Source organism: Micropterus dolomieu, linkage group LG05, assembly GCF_021292245.1.
Source record: "Micropterus dolomieu isolate WLL.071019.BEF.003 ecotype Adirondacks linkage group LG05, ASM2129224v1, whole genome shotgun sequence".
NCBI lineage: Eukaryota > Metazoa > Chordata > Actinopteri > Centrarchiformes > Centrarchidae > Micropterus > Micropterus dolomieu.
In genome coordinates this window covers 16,920,153-16,934,564 of record NC_060154.1, presented here as the reverse complement: position 1 = coordinate 16,934,564, position 14,412 = coordinate 16,920,153, and the positions used below count along the sequence as shown (strand labels likewise).

Genomic DNA, 14,412 nt, shown 5'->3' with positions numbered 1-14,412 from the left:
AAAATTGCAGTCAAACCATAACACAGACACAGCACATGTAATAATAATAATTGCCTTTATTGTCATTGCATATAACAACGAAAGGCAATTGTTATTATTATTACATGATAATAATAATTTCCTTTCACATGTACATGTGTATATCCCGAACACAACACATATCAACCTGGATAATGTTAACTCCCCATGACCAGATTCTTCATCAAGATCTTTGTGTTTTCTGTGGTGTCTATTCAAAATTGTATGTCGTGTAAAACATCAACAATCCCAAGGAACTCATTTTATTTATGGCTGTTATTGTTTTTCATGACTTACTGTAGCAGTGAGATCAGTAAAAATGTAATTCTATGAAAACACTGACTTGCATTATCCAAGATGGTTCAAATGTGGTTTTATAGACAATTTCTTGTAGCTACTGTATGTGTATGTGAAATAATACCATTAGATTGTTTTTTTATAGGAATCTCATATAATTTACGTATTTACTGTATTTACTAATTAATTTAGCTCATAAATAAACTGACATATGATGTATACACCGTGTGCCCTCTCTTCATCAGATATTGATGAGTGTCAGACACCTGGCATTTGTATGAACGGACGCTGTATCAACTCTGAGGGCTCCTTCCGCTGTGAGTGCCCTCCAGGCCTGGCTATTGATGTAGATGGGAGAGTGTGTGTGGACACACACATGAGGACCACCTGTTACGGTTCCATAAAGATGGGGACATGCTCGAGGCCATTCCCTGGTGCAGTGACCAAGTCTGAGTGCTGCTGTGCCAATCCTGAACATGGCTTCGGAGAGCCTTGCCATCCCTGTCCCTCCCGAAACTCAGGTAAAATCTTTGACTTGCTTTGTACTGTTTATTTGAATTCTTAGAAATCTTGGTTCATTTTGTTAAAATTGCAGAAAAAAAGAAAGCAAAGAAACATGAATATCAGTCTCATCTAATGTGTTTTCCCCTCCTAATCATATATCTTTCAGCTGAGTTCCAGGCTGTATGTAGCAGTGGTATTGGCATTACAGCTGATGGCAGAGGTGAGCATGTTGTTCATGAATGTGAATGTTTCCCCTGCACTGTTTAGAAACACACGTATCGTTGTTTATATACATAATTCCTCTTCTAGACATCAATGAGTGTGCCCTGGACCCGGACATTTGTCAGAACGGCATGTGTGAGAACCTGAGAGGAAGCTACCGCTGCATCTGTAACATTGGATACGAGTCTGACTCTAGCGGCAAAATCTGTGTTGGTGAGTCAGAGTGGAGTGGATTATTTTCATGTTTTTAATGTCAGATTTAAAAGAAACAGTACATCCGTAGCTAGTTACAAAGTTGGCTATGTTTCTGTCTTAAAGTGAATCCACCTTTGTGTTAATAGCGGCCACCATGGCCACAAGTTAAAAATGACAGGACAAAGGTAAATGTTAAGACATGGTGTAACAGTAGTAAACTCAGAGTTGAGTCATCAAATGGTACAGCAAAGTCTCTCTAAAGTTTGCCCACATTAGCCACTACAAGCTGCTGGTCAAACCAGACCAAGGCTGTGGCATCAACAATGTACTGAATTTAGGAAGTGTGTTTTTATTTCTTAGTAATTCAACTTTTCTTACATGAGAGAATGTGATATTTCCTCTGTCTAACATAGTCTCACTTTAAAAGACAATTCTGACAGTTTGCATCCGTCTAATTAGAAATGTCAGAAACGTCAAATTACTGATTTCTATTTTCTGAATATTTGCTCACCATTGCCTTCTCTCGCCGCCCTGCAGACATCAATGAGTGTCTGGTGAACCGCCTGCTTTGTGACAACGGTCTGTGCAGAAACACTCCCGGCTCCTACACCTGCTCCTGTCCTAAAGGATTTGTCTTCAAACCCGACTCAGAGACCTGCGAGGGTGAGCACTCAGACACACACACATTCTTTCTGACTCACAAGTTTGTGCTGCCTCACATCCACATGTGTTGTGTCGTTTTTACCAACAATCAAGGTCATTATGAGGCGGCATTATTACCAGATGTGTTGCATTTAGTTTCCAGTAAACATGTGGCTCATGGAAAGAAAACACACACATTGTGTTTGAAACTGCCAAGTGGTGATGACGAACCATTTGAATCTGCCTCTCAGCCCTGACCTCAGGTGTGTGTGTTTGCACATGTTTCAGATATCAACGAATGCGAGTCCAACCCGTGCATCAATGGAGCGTGTCGCAACGTGGCCGGGTCCTTCAGCTGCGAGTGCACACATGGCAGCAAGCTAGACTCCACCAACACCATCTGCGTGGGTAAGACATCTGTCCTCCCCAAATGCCTGACGCAAGTTAGAGCAGCACCACAGGGTCCTAGAAACAGCTTGTGTGAGACAACGATTACACACTGAGGCATGAGTGTCAATGGGAGATGTTTAGTGCAAGAGTCTTTTTGTCTAATCATTGTAATCTAGGTTTATTCCACTTTTATAAACAAAGGCTGAGGTGGTTCAGGTTTCCAGGAGCTATCCAGAGACATTAGCATCCTCAGATGTTGAGTAAAATGGCACACACAGATCATTTATTGGATAAATACTTGCATGCATGGCCTTGGTTCACATGGAGATTTCTTTACTTCATAGAGATCTGCCGCAGATTCAAAATGACATGTGGTATGTAAGACTCTCTGCTGAGGTTAAATATTCCACTTGTTTGGAGGTTTGTTACTTTTGGGAAATCATTCTGAGAAAGCAACATGCTAATACAGAATACAGATGTTATTGTAACTGGATGGGAAAATGAGTCATTAAATAAATACTCATACAAACTGCATGAGCTGGCTCTGTCAGAGGTCTACAAATTCCCCTGGTTCATTTCTGTTTTCTGTTTTAGAGCCCATCACTCAGCAGGGGAAGAAAGGGAAAGTAAATTGTGGTTTTGTGTTTGGATGGCCTTGTGGTTTTTGGTGAAAAGGTGTCGCTGTTAGACTGTACACTCTTTCAGTTTATTAGCATGCAAACACATTATATGTAATGATGCATGGGCTTAACCCATCTCAGCTTGTAGCCAAGACACATGTTTTAAGGCATTAAGGAGATTTGAGGTGACATGTTGATTGTTTTTGTGGCATATTTTGTTAGCATGGTTAAAGGTACCCTGTGGAGGTACTAGTGGTGCTGTGGAGTAATGTTTTGAAGAGAAGATAACTGTTTTGTTTGTATCTTGTGCTCGACTAGCACACACACAAGGAAAATTCAATATTGATGTTTTATGAAGAAGGAGCTTAATTCAACACATTTGTTAGGCCTGAAGGATACACACCAATGAATGTTAACTGTGTTTACAAGACAACCCCACAGATTATCTATAATCAAGTCTTCCGTGTTGTTACTTTGGCTCCACAGACAGTATGAAGAGTACGTGCTGGCTGACGATACAAGACAGCCGCTGCGAGGTCAACATCAATGGAGCCACACTGAAGTCTGAGTGCTGCTCCACACTGGGAGCCGCCTGGGGCAGCCCCTGTGATCCCTGCGAGATCGGTCAGTTCACACTCACAGACGCTGCAAATATTTTGAGCCAGTGTTTAATGTTTCTAATTCTGAGCTTTTAAATGCTAAAAAAAGGTTTCAGTAGTCCTCCACACTTGAGGTCTAGGAATGTATGCATCTCAATCTTGTCATGTCTCCTCAGACACTGCCTGCTCTCGAGGGTTTGCTCGTATGAAGGGTCTTGTCTGTGAAGGTAAGAACATATGATTGAAGTTAATGAACGGTGACAAACCTGCAGCGCTCCCTTCATCCAACATCAAAGCCCATGAAATCATTTGATCTTTCTGTCCTTGTAATGTGCCTTAATGTTCTCCCTGTAGATCTCCTTTGATAAAAAAAATGTGTGCATGTTTGTGTGTTTCACCTTGTAATCACGGTTCTTGTAATCTCCTGCTCCCTGTAGACATTAATGAGTGCGAGGTGTTCCCTGGGGTGTGTACAAATGGACGGTGTGTGAACACCCAGGGCTCTTTCCGTTGTGAGTGTGCTGAGGGTCTCACCCTGGACAGTACTGAACGCACATGTGTGGGTAAGAGGACTGCACAATAAAGAAATGAGACGTCACATCCAATGAAACTGTTATTTCCAGCAGCTATCAGGTTACTGCACTATTAGGTCAAAATTCAGAAAAAGAGGTGACTTTGTTTTTGAACTTTTCTAGATATGCGTAGTGAGCAGTGCTACATGAAGTGGCACGAGGATGAGTGTGGCCAGCCACTGCCAGGCAGATACCGTGTGGACATGTGCTGCTGTTCAGTGGGTGCTGCCTGGGGTATCGACTGTGAGGAGTGCCCTAAAACAGGCACACCTGAGTACAGAGCCATTTGTCCCAGAGGGCCCGGCTTCGCCAACAGAGGAGATATACTGACTGGCAGGCCGTTCTACAAAGGTACCAAGATCTAGCAACTGACTGAATGTGGACGTTTTTAACCAAAAATGTATATCTTTGTGATATAGATTTAAATGGTCTGTCTTTCTCCCCAGATGTAAATGAGTGTAAAGTGTTCCAGGGTCTTTGTACTCATGGAAATTGCCGAAACACCATCGGCAGTTTCAAGTGTCGCTGCAACAACGGCTTCGCTCTGACCGCAGAAGAGAGGAACTGCACTGGTATGAGAGAGAGAGAGTCTGATTTATTTAACATGAATGAAACATTTCTATCACAATTAGTAAGCAGTTATTGAGTGTCCTTTTTGATGTCTCTGTGTTTCAGACATTGATGAGTGCCGCATCTCCCCGGACTTGTGTGGTCACGGTACCTGTGTCAACACACCTGGTAGCTTTGAGTGTGAATGTTTCGAGGGCTACGAGAGTGGCTTCATGATGATGAAGAATTGCATGGGTATGTTGGAAACAAATTCGCACACACAATTACACAATTTTCAAATGATACACTGTTTGAATTCATTTTCACAATGAAACAGTCCAGATTGGCAGATCACCTACTCTTTCCATTACTTCCATGTTGTTTTTAATAAATCCATTACTGCTGTTTCTCCTTTCTTCCCTCTTCATTCCTCCTTCCCTTGCTTCCTCTCTGCTGACAGACATTGACGAGTGTGAGAGAAACCCCCTGTTGTGTCGTGGAGGAACCTGCCTGAACACAGAAGGGAGTTATGAATGTGAATGTCCCACCGGACACTCGCTCAGCAACGATGGATCTGCCTGTGAAGGTGGATCATACATCATACAGCACACACACATAATGCATTCACATTCACTCACTTGGTGTTATATATCATACTTAACACATTCAGATGTATTTTAAAAGCTAGTGCACCTCAGTCAAGTCCTGAATAACTAGCTTCACACGTTTAATCTTTCTGTTTCTGTAAACTAATGTTATGATTGTTATACATTATTACCTTTACGTACAAAAAACTACATTGTATAATTATAATTCCGAATTCTCTATACTTGTTTGCCTGTCCTGTCAGATGTGAATGAGTGCCAGCTGAGTGACAACTTGTGCAAGCATGGCCAGTGTGTCAACATGCCGGGAACCTACCAGTGCTCCTGTGACACCGGTTACCAGGCCACACCGGACCGACAGGGCTGTGTTGGTGAGTGGAACAAACTTTATCCAAAACATTTGCACCAGCATTGTATAGTTAGGACATTAAATTAATTGATCTTTTTGCATTTTTACCTGTAATTACCTGTAATTTTTCCTACATTACCTGTAATTCTACAGGACTTGTCTGTGCATGTAATTCTACTTGCATGAGACCTAGATGCCTAATCTGTAATTGTGACCTTTCTTTGCAGATATTGATGAATGTACCATTATGAACGGAGGCTGTGAAACTCACTGTACCAACTCAGAGGGCAGCTATGAGTGCAGCTGTAGTGAGGGCTATGCTCTGATGCCTGACCTCAGGACCTGTGCAGGTAATAAAACACAGCACATGTTCAGTATGTCTGTGTTTCACACTACCTATACCACCCTGAAATGGATTTCTGCTTTTTCCGTTAGATATTGACGAGTGTGAGGAGACTCCAGACATCTGTGATGGAGGCCAGTGTACCAACATTCCTGGGGAATACCGCTGTCTGTGTTACGATGGCTTCATGGCTTCTATGGACATGAGGACGTGTATCGGTGAGAGGAAAAACAATGCTTAGAATTTGAACGTAACTTGGCAAACACATGCTGCATGCTGTAAATGTTATATCAGCTCTTACTCTCCCGTGTATTTGTTAACTACTTTTCCTGTCTGCCACATGAATACATTCATTCAGCCTCTCTGACCTGATCTGTGGCACTTTCTCTGTCAGTCTCATTTGCTGTCACTCTAATCTCACAAGACCCAAACATTCACATATTATCGGTGTCTGCACATCCCTGTCTGCCCAGATGTGAACGAGTGTGACTTGAACCCAAACATCTGTCTCCACGGCGACTGCGAGAACACCAAAGGCTCCTTCATATGCCACTGTCAGCTAGGATACTTTGTCAAGAAGGGATCCACGGGCTGCACAGGTACACAAGCATTCACACACACGAGGGGCTGGGCTGTCACTGAATGGCATCTGGGCATCTGTGTGTCCATATCTGAGTTGAGCGCCGAGACAGTTCACTCATGCATAAAGAAGTTACAAGTCTCTGATTTTTAAAATGATGATTTATTCATGACTCACTAATTAAAGAATTAAAAAGTATCTGCCAAGCAAAAAACAAAAATTTTGCAAGCCATTAATATGGGCACATTTTACTAACACTGCAGTACAAAAATGTATGTTTCTGACTGTAGAGAGAAAGTGGCTAATTGATCTCCGTATCTCTCCAGATGTTGATGAGTGTGAGATTGGGGCTCATAACTGCGACATGCACGCTGCCTGCATCAACGTGCCTGGAAGCTTTAAATGTCGTTGTCGAGATGGCTGGGTGGGAGACGGCATCAAGTGTGTGGGTGAGTACATATTCAGAATATAATGGCTGTAATGTGGTTTGGAGTAACTTGCCATGCCTTGGAGACCAGCTGTACCCAAGAATTTTATATTTTTTGACTGTTTTGATTGAGTTTCACCATCATCACACTTTTTTTCTCTCTTCGTGCAGATCAGGATGAGTGCTCTGCAGAGGACCATAACTGCAACCCCAATGCAGACTGCGTCAACACGCCAGGATCCTACAGGTGTACTTGCAAGGAGGGCTTCAATGGAGACGGATTTTCATGCTCAGGTAAGACTGCTCAAACTTTCAAAATAAATCCTTATTGAATACTAGCTACTGTGTGCACAATGAGCTTCATGCACAGTAAGTTTAAAATGAGCTTGTCCCTTCTGTTTCAGACATGGATGAGTGTGCAGACAACGTGAACCTGTGTGAGAACGGCCAGTGTCTAAATGCTCCTGGTGGCTACCGCTGCGAGTGTGAGATGGGCTTCACTCCTACAGAAGACAGCAAGGCCTGTCAAGGTGCTGCACTCTGTCACATTTTATTCTCTTCTTTTCACTGTTCTTGGTTCACTCAGGCCTAACATTTTCTCTCTCTCTGTCGCCTTTGCCACAGACATCGATGAGTGTAATTTCCAGAACATCTGTGTGTTTGGAACGTGCCAAAACCTTCCAGGGATGTTCCGCTGTGTGTGCGATGATGGTTACGAACTGGATCGCAGCGGAGGAAACTGCACTGGTCAGTACAGCACTTCTGTAGCTCTAAGTTCAGACACAGATCAGACTCAAATAGTTTGGCTGAGTTTTCTTAACAATAACTGTAGCCTTCATTCATGCATTGTATTACCATTCATAATTCTTTGACCAAAGACATCCCAGATATGCAAAGCCATCCATTTTCTTCCTTTATTTCTCAGTCTTTGTACAGTTTCCCTACAAATCACCCTCAGTTAGTTTGTGACAGAAACAAGATTTTTCAATGTTCAATTCAATGTTGGTTTCTGTACTTAACAGCAGCATATAACCTAATATAAAATAACATAAAAATTCCTACATGTCAAAAAGGTGTTCTGATGTGTGCTGCTGAGCTTGTGTGTGCCACTGTGTACTGCAGACATCAACGAGTGTGCGGACCCTGTGAACTGCATCAATGGGCTATGTGTGAACACTCCAGGGAGCTACCTGTGTAACTGCCCCACTGACTTTGAGCTCAACCCCACTGGAGTGGGCTGTGTGGGTGAGTGTGCTGCCAGGTCTATATATCTATGACAAGGCTGAAATAAGGCAAACCAGGTTTTAATGAAAACATGTTGTTTTCCATTAGGCAAGCAGGAAAAAACAAACAAAAGAATATTAATAAATACACAAAATGCACAAAGATAATTAGAAATTAAGTGTAACAATCTTCCTTCTCACATGTGTTTAAAATCAGGTCAGTGGTGTGGCAGTTAAGGCCTTATGAAGCGAATGTATTTTTTAAAATATGAGAACATAGTGACAAGATGCAGCATCCCTCAGCAGCGATGACAGATCACTTAAAAAGATTGAATTGCATATTAGCCTAACCACACTTTATTTCATTCACACACTCACACTGTTGCGTGAAAGTGAAGATTCCACGTTTTTATGAGTGAATATGTGTCTTTCTTAGATACCCGTGTTGGCAACTGCTTCCTTGACATCCTTGCACGTGGTGATGGAGGAATCTCCTGCAGTGCGGAGATTGGAGTGGGCGTGACTCGAGCTTCATGTTGCTGCTCTCTGGGAGGAGCCTGGGGAAACCCCTGTGAACTCTGCCCCGCCGCCAACTCCAGTATGCAACCAATCAATTACTTTGAATATTTACTGGAAAAATGCGCATCCACGTGTCATAGATAAAACATAAAGACTTGTTGGTAAATGTATGTCATAGCAAAAGTTATTTATTACTGACTGTTTTTTCCGATTAGGAAATGAAAACTCACACTAACTTGCTGTATGTCTGTGTCTGTAGCGGAATATAAGACTCTTTGTCCAGGAGGAGAGGGATTCAGACCCAACCCCATCACTGTCATCCTGGAAGGTAATGCATCCAGCTTTCTCTGTTTTTCAGTGCCGTACATAAATAACAACAGCAACTGCACCAGCCGCGACAGGTGTAGCAGCAAAACATTAAACTACGCCAGAATTCTTTAATGCAATTTAACATAAAATCAACACATTAGTGAAATCTATGGATGTAACTATTTGAATTATTCTCTAGATATTGATGAGTGCCAGGAGCTGCCAGGTCTCTGCCAGGGTGGAAACTGCATTAACACCTTTGGTAGTTTCCAGTGTGAGTGTCCAGCAGGCTACTATCTCAATGAGGAGACTCGCATCTGTGAGGGTAAGAGAAAGAGAAATTACAGTGAATTAGTTTATGTAATAAAACTGTATTGACAGAAAAAAATGTGGCAACAACATAACAATCTGCTTTCACGTCATATTTTTTTGTCATTATATCTTTACATGCAGATATCGACGAGTGCACAACTCACATTGGGATCTGTGGACCTGGTACCTGCTACAACACTCTCGGCAACTACACCTGTGTGTGTCCCCCTGAATACATGCAGGTCAATGGAGGAAACAATTGTATGGGTGAGTGGGAGAGACCTCTCTCGGACTGACAAGAAAATATTTACTCTCAACATATTGTCTAAAAATAAACTTTAAAAAAAAGTAAATCATGGTTTGAAATGGAAAATTATAAGTGCTAGCTGTCAGCTTTGGGATTTAAAGGATCAACTTTCTTCCTCTTTGTAATGCAGACATGAGGAAGAGTGTGTGTTATCGTAACTTCAATGATACATGTGAGAACGAGCTGTCCTTCAACATGACCAAGAAGATGTGTTGCTGTGCCTACAATGTGGGGAAAGCCTGGAACAAGCCGTGTGAGGCCTGTCCAACTCCTGCTACCAGTGAGTGTCAATAAATACACTGAAGCATACTATTACAACATCACTGTATGAGTAGATTTTATTACTGTAACTAAATGGCTCCTTTCCTGTCTGCTTCAGCTGAGTACCAGTTACTGTGTGGTAACCAGGCTCCTGGCTTCATCATTGACATCCACACCGGCAAGCCAATTGGTAAGGTCATTACAAGGTCAACAATGGTGCAGAATAGTAAAAAACTGGTACAAGGTGCAGTTTACATTATAACATTATGCGTTGTTGTTTTGTGGAGATATTGATGAGTGCAGGGAGATCCCTGGCATCTGTGCCAATGGGGTGTGTATCAACCAGATCGGGAGCTTCCGCTGTGAATGTCCAATGGGCTTCAGCTACAACAACATACTGCTCATCTGTGAAGGTACAACTCAGGCCTCACATAACGTTTTCTTCATTCTTCTTAATGTGTCTTTTGCAACGAGGGAAGATAACGGCAACGACCCGTGATTTGAAAACCACATTCACCTGTTATAAGACAATGTGCACTTGGTGGTGTTTTTGTTTCCTGTCTTTCTCTCTCTCTCTACACACACAAATAAGCACACACACACACACACACACACACACACACACACACACACACATAAATACACTCACTCACTGGCTTTCACCTCCCCACACTGTCTCCTATTTTGACCCTGCTGCTGAATCATTGCTTGCTTATGCGTTCTTAATACATTATAGAGTATATACTTAACTACACTTACCTCCATTTCTGCACACCCATACAGTCACACACACACACGCACACACACAAACACATAAATACACTCACTCACTGGCCAAGAGGCACTTTTATAAGCAGTTCAGTCAGTGGAGTTAATGCTGCCTTTCCCCACTTAAGTTATGCCCTTGTAAAGACAAGTATAATGGCTCTGAATGGTTGCACCTGCCTAGACCTTCAATCATCCAGAACCTGGCAGCGACCGTCTGTACCAGAGCCAAAATGGAGCTGTTATGGAGCTAGCGATTGATGTCTACTGTTTCTCTCTTTCCTCCTCCTGTGTAGATATTGATGAGTGCAACAGTGGGGACAACCTGTGCCAACGTAACGCCAACTGTATCAACATTCCAGGCAGCTACCGCTGCGAGTGCTCGCCAGGCTTCAAACTGTCCCCTAGCGGGGCCTGTGTGGGTGAGTCCAGCCTTAGCAGGGATTCTCATCTTAAAATTCCAGGGAAGTGGACAGAAAGACTGATTGTTGTGGTGAATGAGGAAAATGTAAAACATGGACATCCATTGTTGTTGGGGGAAATATATTGTAATGTGCATTTACGGGACTGTGGAAAATCTGCTGAGGTATGTTTAGGCCTACCAGACCTAAACACTAGTTTAAACAGTAGTTTAGGCCTGGTTTGGTTTCGGTTTTATCATTAAAAATCTACACATAACACATATGTCCAAATACCACACAAAACAAAAGCAAAGACACAAGTTCAGTCTAACGTGGGACTTGGACATGTAAGAACAAATTAAATAAAACAGAACATTATAAATAGCATACAACACACACAAAGTGTTCTGCATTAGATCGAAGCATGACTCATGGTATGTACTGTATATAAGGGGGGATTCCTGCAAATAATGGGCAATAAATAAATAAGTAAATAAATTGTAAATAAGTTAGTCTTTCGACAGAAAATGTATCAATAGTAGTAGTAGTAATAGTAATAGTAGTTTTGATAATCAAATTATTGTTTAATTCATTAATAAAAGAAAATTTGATGGTCCCAGTTTCGAAAATGTGTGGGCAAAACAAGCCATTTGAAGATTTAATTTGGGCTCTGGGAAATCATGATGGGCATTTATAAGATTTAATGACATTTTGAAGGCTAAGAGTTCTAAGAGTTCATCTAAAAATAATCAACAGATTGTTGTTGTAATGTACAATTGTTAGCTGCAGCCCTTAACATATAAATATTTTTCATTCCTTTTTCTTTTTCAGACCGTAATGAGTGCCAGGAGATTCCTAATGTGTGCAGCCACGGAGAGTGTATTGACACGCAGGGAAGCTATCGCTGTCTCTGCCACAACGGCTTCAAGGCTACTGCTGACCAGACCATGTGCATGGGTGAGAAGCACAATCTAAAACTGTACTAATACACACAACACTGTGTTGCACGTAATCCTGCAGAGCAAGTCAATAGTAAGTAGCCACATAATGCACACTTATTGTAGGTGAATTATTTTCCTGTCTCACGCACTCTAAATCTTGTTCTTTCTGCGTGCATTTTAGACATCGATGAATGTGACAGACAGCCGTGTGGTAATGGTACTTGTAAAAACACAGTGGGATCCTACAACTGCCTCTGCTTCCCCGGCTTCGAGCTCACACACAACAATGACTGCATGGGTAAGGCTCATTTACTGCTCTGTTCTGCAAAGGTCTCCAGCAGTTAGTGTTTTCTGTTAAAGGTCAAAGTCTTGACACAGGTTTAGATGTTATTTTATTAAAGATTACACCTTTGAATTCCAATAAAAGCAGGCTGCCCTTTTCTGTAGCATTACATTTGGCAAGATATGAAATAAAATCAAGACATAAAAGTTGACTGTGCTTTCTTTGGCTTTATGAGGAAATATATCAGACTAGTATTTTCAATCTTTGAACTTTGGCGGTGTAACAAAGACAATTAAACACAAGCCAGCTTTTTCAGAAACTCTTGAAGCCAGGAAATACATGACTTAATTCAAAAGAGTCCTAATCCTTTCCATGTTTACCTTACAGACATAGATGAGTGCAGTGCCCTCCAGGGCCAAGTGTGTAGGAATGGACAGTGCATCAATGGACTTGGTTCCTTCCAGTGTCTCTGCCATGAGGGTTATGAGAATACTCCGGATGGGAAGAACTGTGTCGGTAAGTCAGTGATGAAATATACAAGAAAAAGTAAGAGCGTATTTACAGACCTTCATACAGTACAGTTTGTCTAACATACACAGATATAAACATTCATTTTCTGATTTATACATTGTCCCATTTTTTCACAGATATCAATGAGTGTGTGAGTCTGCCTGGCACCTGCTCTCCGGGAACTTGTCAGAATCTGGATGGATCTTTCAGATGTATCTGCCCTATTGGCTATGAGGTGAAAAATGACCAGTGTATAGGTAAGGCACAAACACACACCCCCACAGACACACATACAGGAAACACTTAAGTAAAGACAAGTACAATGTTTCACACGCACTCGAACCAGCAACCAAGCCATCTGCTCTGACACACACTCACAAATATACCAACTGTCTTCTCACCTTTATTCCTCCTGCCTGCCTTCTTTTACACTCAATTCTCAGATATCAACGAGTGTGAAGTGGAGCCCAACATCTGCCAGTTTGGCAGCTGCACCAACACCCCTGGCAGCTTCCAATGCACATGCCAGCCGGGCTTTGTGCTGTCTGACAACAAACGGCGCTGCTACGGTGAGAGAGGCTGTTAGTTAACAGTAGGCCACCTCCGACAGTGTTGATGATCTTGAATGAATAGGGTAGCAATCTAAAATATTTTATCTCCCATACTAAGGTGTTGGAGGAGGGTTTTTTATGTGTGTGTCCCGTGAATGACAGTGCGGTTACTTACCATCTGCAGTAAAAAAGAAGATTTAGTGGATCTTTATTTTTTCTTATGGCAGATACCAGAGAGAGCTTCTGTTTCACCAAATTTGAGGCAGGAAAATGCTCCGTCCCCAAATATTCCAACACCACCAAGGCTAAGTGCTGCTGCAGCAAGATGCCAGGCGAGGGCTGGGGACTTCCCTGTGAGCTGTGCCCACGAGAGAGCGAGGGTGTGTGACACGCACACACACACACACACACACACAACACACACACACACACACACACACACATTTACGTTAATTAAGACATACACATGCACAAAAATATCTGTAAGATAATGAAGCTTACCTTTTTTTTTGGTGTGTCTCCAGCTGCTTTTGACACTCTGTGTCCCTATGGCCACGGAGTTCTGCATGGACCAGGTGATGCTCGTGAAGGTGAGTGTTAAGACGTAGGTATAACCCTTAAATTTAGAGGCCTTGGTCTTGTATATATTAAAAAACTACTAATTTTCTCTTGCTTTCTCTAGATATGAATGAATGTCTGGATAACCCAGGCATATGCCAGAATGGTATATGCATCAACACAGATGGTTCTTTCCGCTGTGAATGCCCCTTTGGATACAACTTGGATTACACTGGTGTCAACTGTGTTGGTGAGATGGCTTCTGAAATTAAAGATAACAATCTGCAAGATTATCTTATAATTAATGCTTTATTTCAAAGAGGATGTAATCTATCACTCATACTAGCCCTGTAATCACAGAGAAAAACTGAGGATTTATCATGAAACAGTTGAGCAGACCAAGAAAAATCAATGGCAGCAGGATTTATTTTAGGAACTTTGACCTGTGGGATCTTTATAGCCATGTCTCAGAATATATAACTAGTCAACCAGGTTGGATGTTATTTCATCAGAGTTCAGCTTTTCCCTGCATTACAGCCTGATCTATTTCTGGACTAACA

The 14,412-nt window shown here is 42.0% G+C and overlaps 1 protein-coding gene and 1 long non-coding RNA gene across 6 annotated transcripts in view; one reads left to right on the top strand and one right to left on the bottom strand.

Moving 5' to 3' along the window:
* The window catches only part of fbn2b (fibrillin 2b), a 66,697-nt gene that overhangs the window by 44,928 nt on the left and 7,357 nt on the right, over window positions 1–14,412 (top strand). For all 5 annotated transcript variants that reach the window (XM_046048641.1, XM_046048642.1, XM_046048643.1 and 2 more), the window contains 37 exons: window positions 561–836; window positions 986–1,039; window positions 1,129–1,254; window positions 1,774–1,899; window positions 2,167–2,286; window positions 3,375–3,512; window positions 3,664–3,714; window positions 3,925–4,050; window positions 4,183–4,410; window positions 4,506–4,631; window positions 4,735–4,863; window positions 5,069–5,194; window positions 5,459–5,584; window positions 5,790–5,912; window positions 5,998–6,123; window positions 6,379–6,504; window positions 6,812–6,934; window positions 7,084–7,206; window positions 7,317–7,442; window positions 7,537–7,659; window positions 8,035–8,157; window positions 8,572–8,733; window positions 8,914–8,982; window positions 9,163–9,288; window positions 9,417–9,542; window positions 9,713–9,862; window positions 9,962–10,033; window positions 10,131–10,256; window positions 10,905–11,030; window positions 11,841–11,966; window positions 12,132–12,248; window positions 12,621–12,749; window positions 12,881–13,000; window positions 13,187–13,312; window positions 13,522–13,674; window positions 13,819–13,884; window positions 13,977–14,102. In XM_046048641.1, coding sequence (XP_045904597.1) covers window positions 561–836; window positions 986–1,039; window positions 1,129–1,254; window positions 1,774–1,899; window positions 2,167–2,286; window positions 3,375–3,512; window positions 3,664–3,714; window positions 3,925–4,050; window positions 4,183–4,410; window positions 4,506–4,631; window positions 4,735–4,863; window positions 5,069–5,194; window positions 5,459–5,584; window positions 5,790–5,912; window positions 5,998–6,123; window positions 6,379–6,504; window positions 6,812–6,934; window positions 7,084–7,206; window positions 7,317–7,442; window positions 7,537–7,659; window positions 8,035–8,157; window positions 8,572–8,733; window positions 8,914–8,982; window positions 9,163–9,288; window positions 9,417–9,542; window positions 9,713–9,862; window positions 9,962–10,033; window positions 10,131–10,256; window positions 10,905–11,030; window positions 11,841–11,966; window positions 12,132–12,248; window positions 12,621–12,749; window positions 12,881–13,000; window positions 13,187–13,312; window positions 13,522–13,674; window positions 13,819–13,884; window positions 13,977–14,102 — 4,665 coding nt within the window. The remainder of the gene's footprint in view (window positions 1–560; window positions 837–985; window positions 1,040–1,128; window positions 1,255–1,773; window positions 1,900–2,166; window positions 2,287–3,374; window positions 3,513–3,663; window positions 3,715–3,924; window positions 4,051–4,182; window positions 4,411–4,505; window positions 4,632–4,734; window positions 4,864–5,068; window positions 5,195–5,458; window positions 5,585–5,789; window positions 5,913–5,997; window positions 6,124–6,378; window positions 6,505–6,811; window positions 6,935–7,083; window positions 7,207–7,316; window positions 7,443–7,536; window positions 7,660–8,034; window positions 8,158–8,571; window positions 8,734–8,913; window positions 8,983–9,162; window positions 9,289–9,416; window positions 9,543–9,712; window positions 9,863–9,961; window positions 10,034–10,130; window positions 10,257–10,904; window positions 11,031–11,840; window positions 11,967–12,131; window positions 12,249–12,620; window positions 12,750–12,880; window positions 13,001–13,186; window positions 13,313–13,521; window positions 13,675–13,818; window positions 13,885–13,976; window positions 14,103–14,412) is intronic.
* On the bottom strand, window positions 3,900–5,154 carry LOC123970562. The gene is made up of 3 exons (XR_006825008.1): window positions 4,968–5,154; window positions 4,781–4,837; window positions 3,900–4,628 (listed from the first exon to the last, which is right to left on the bottom strand). It is a non-coding gene; the product is annotated as an uncharacterized LOC123970562 (long non-coding RNA).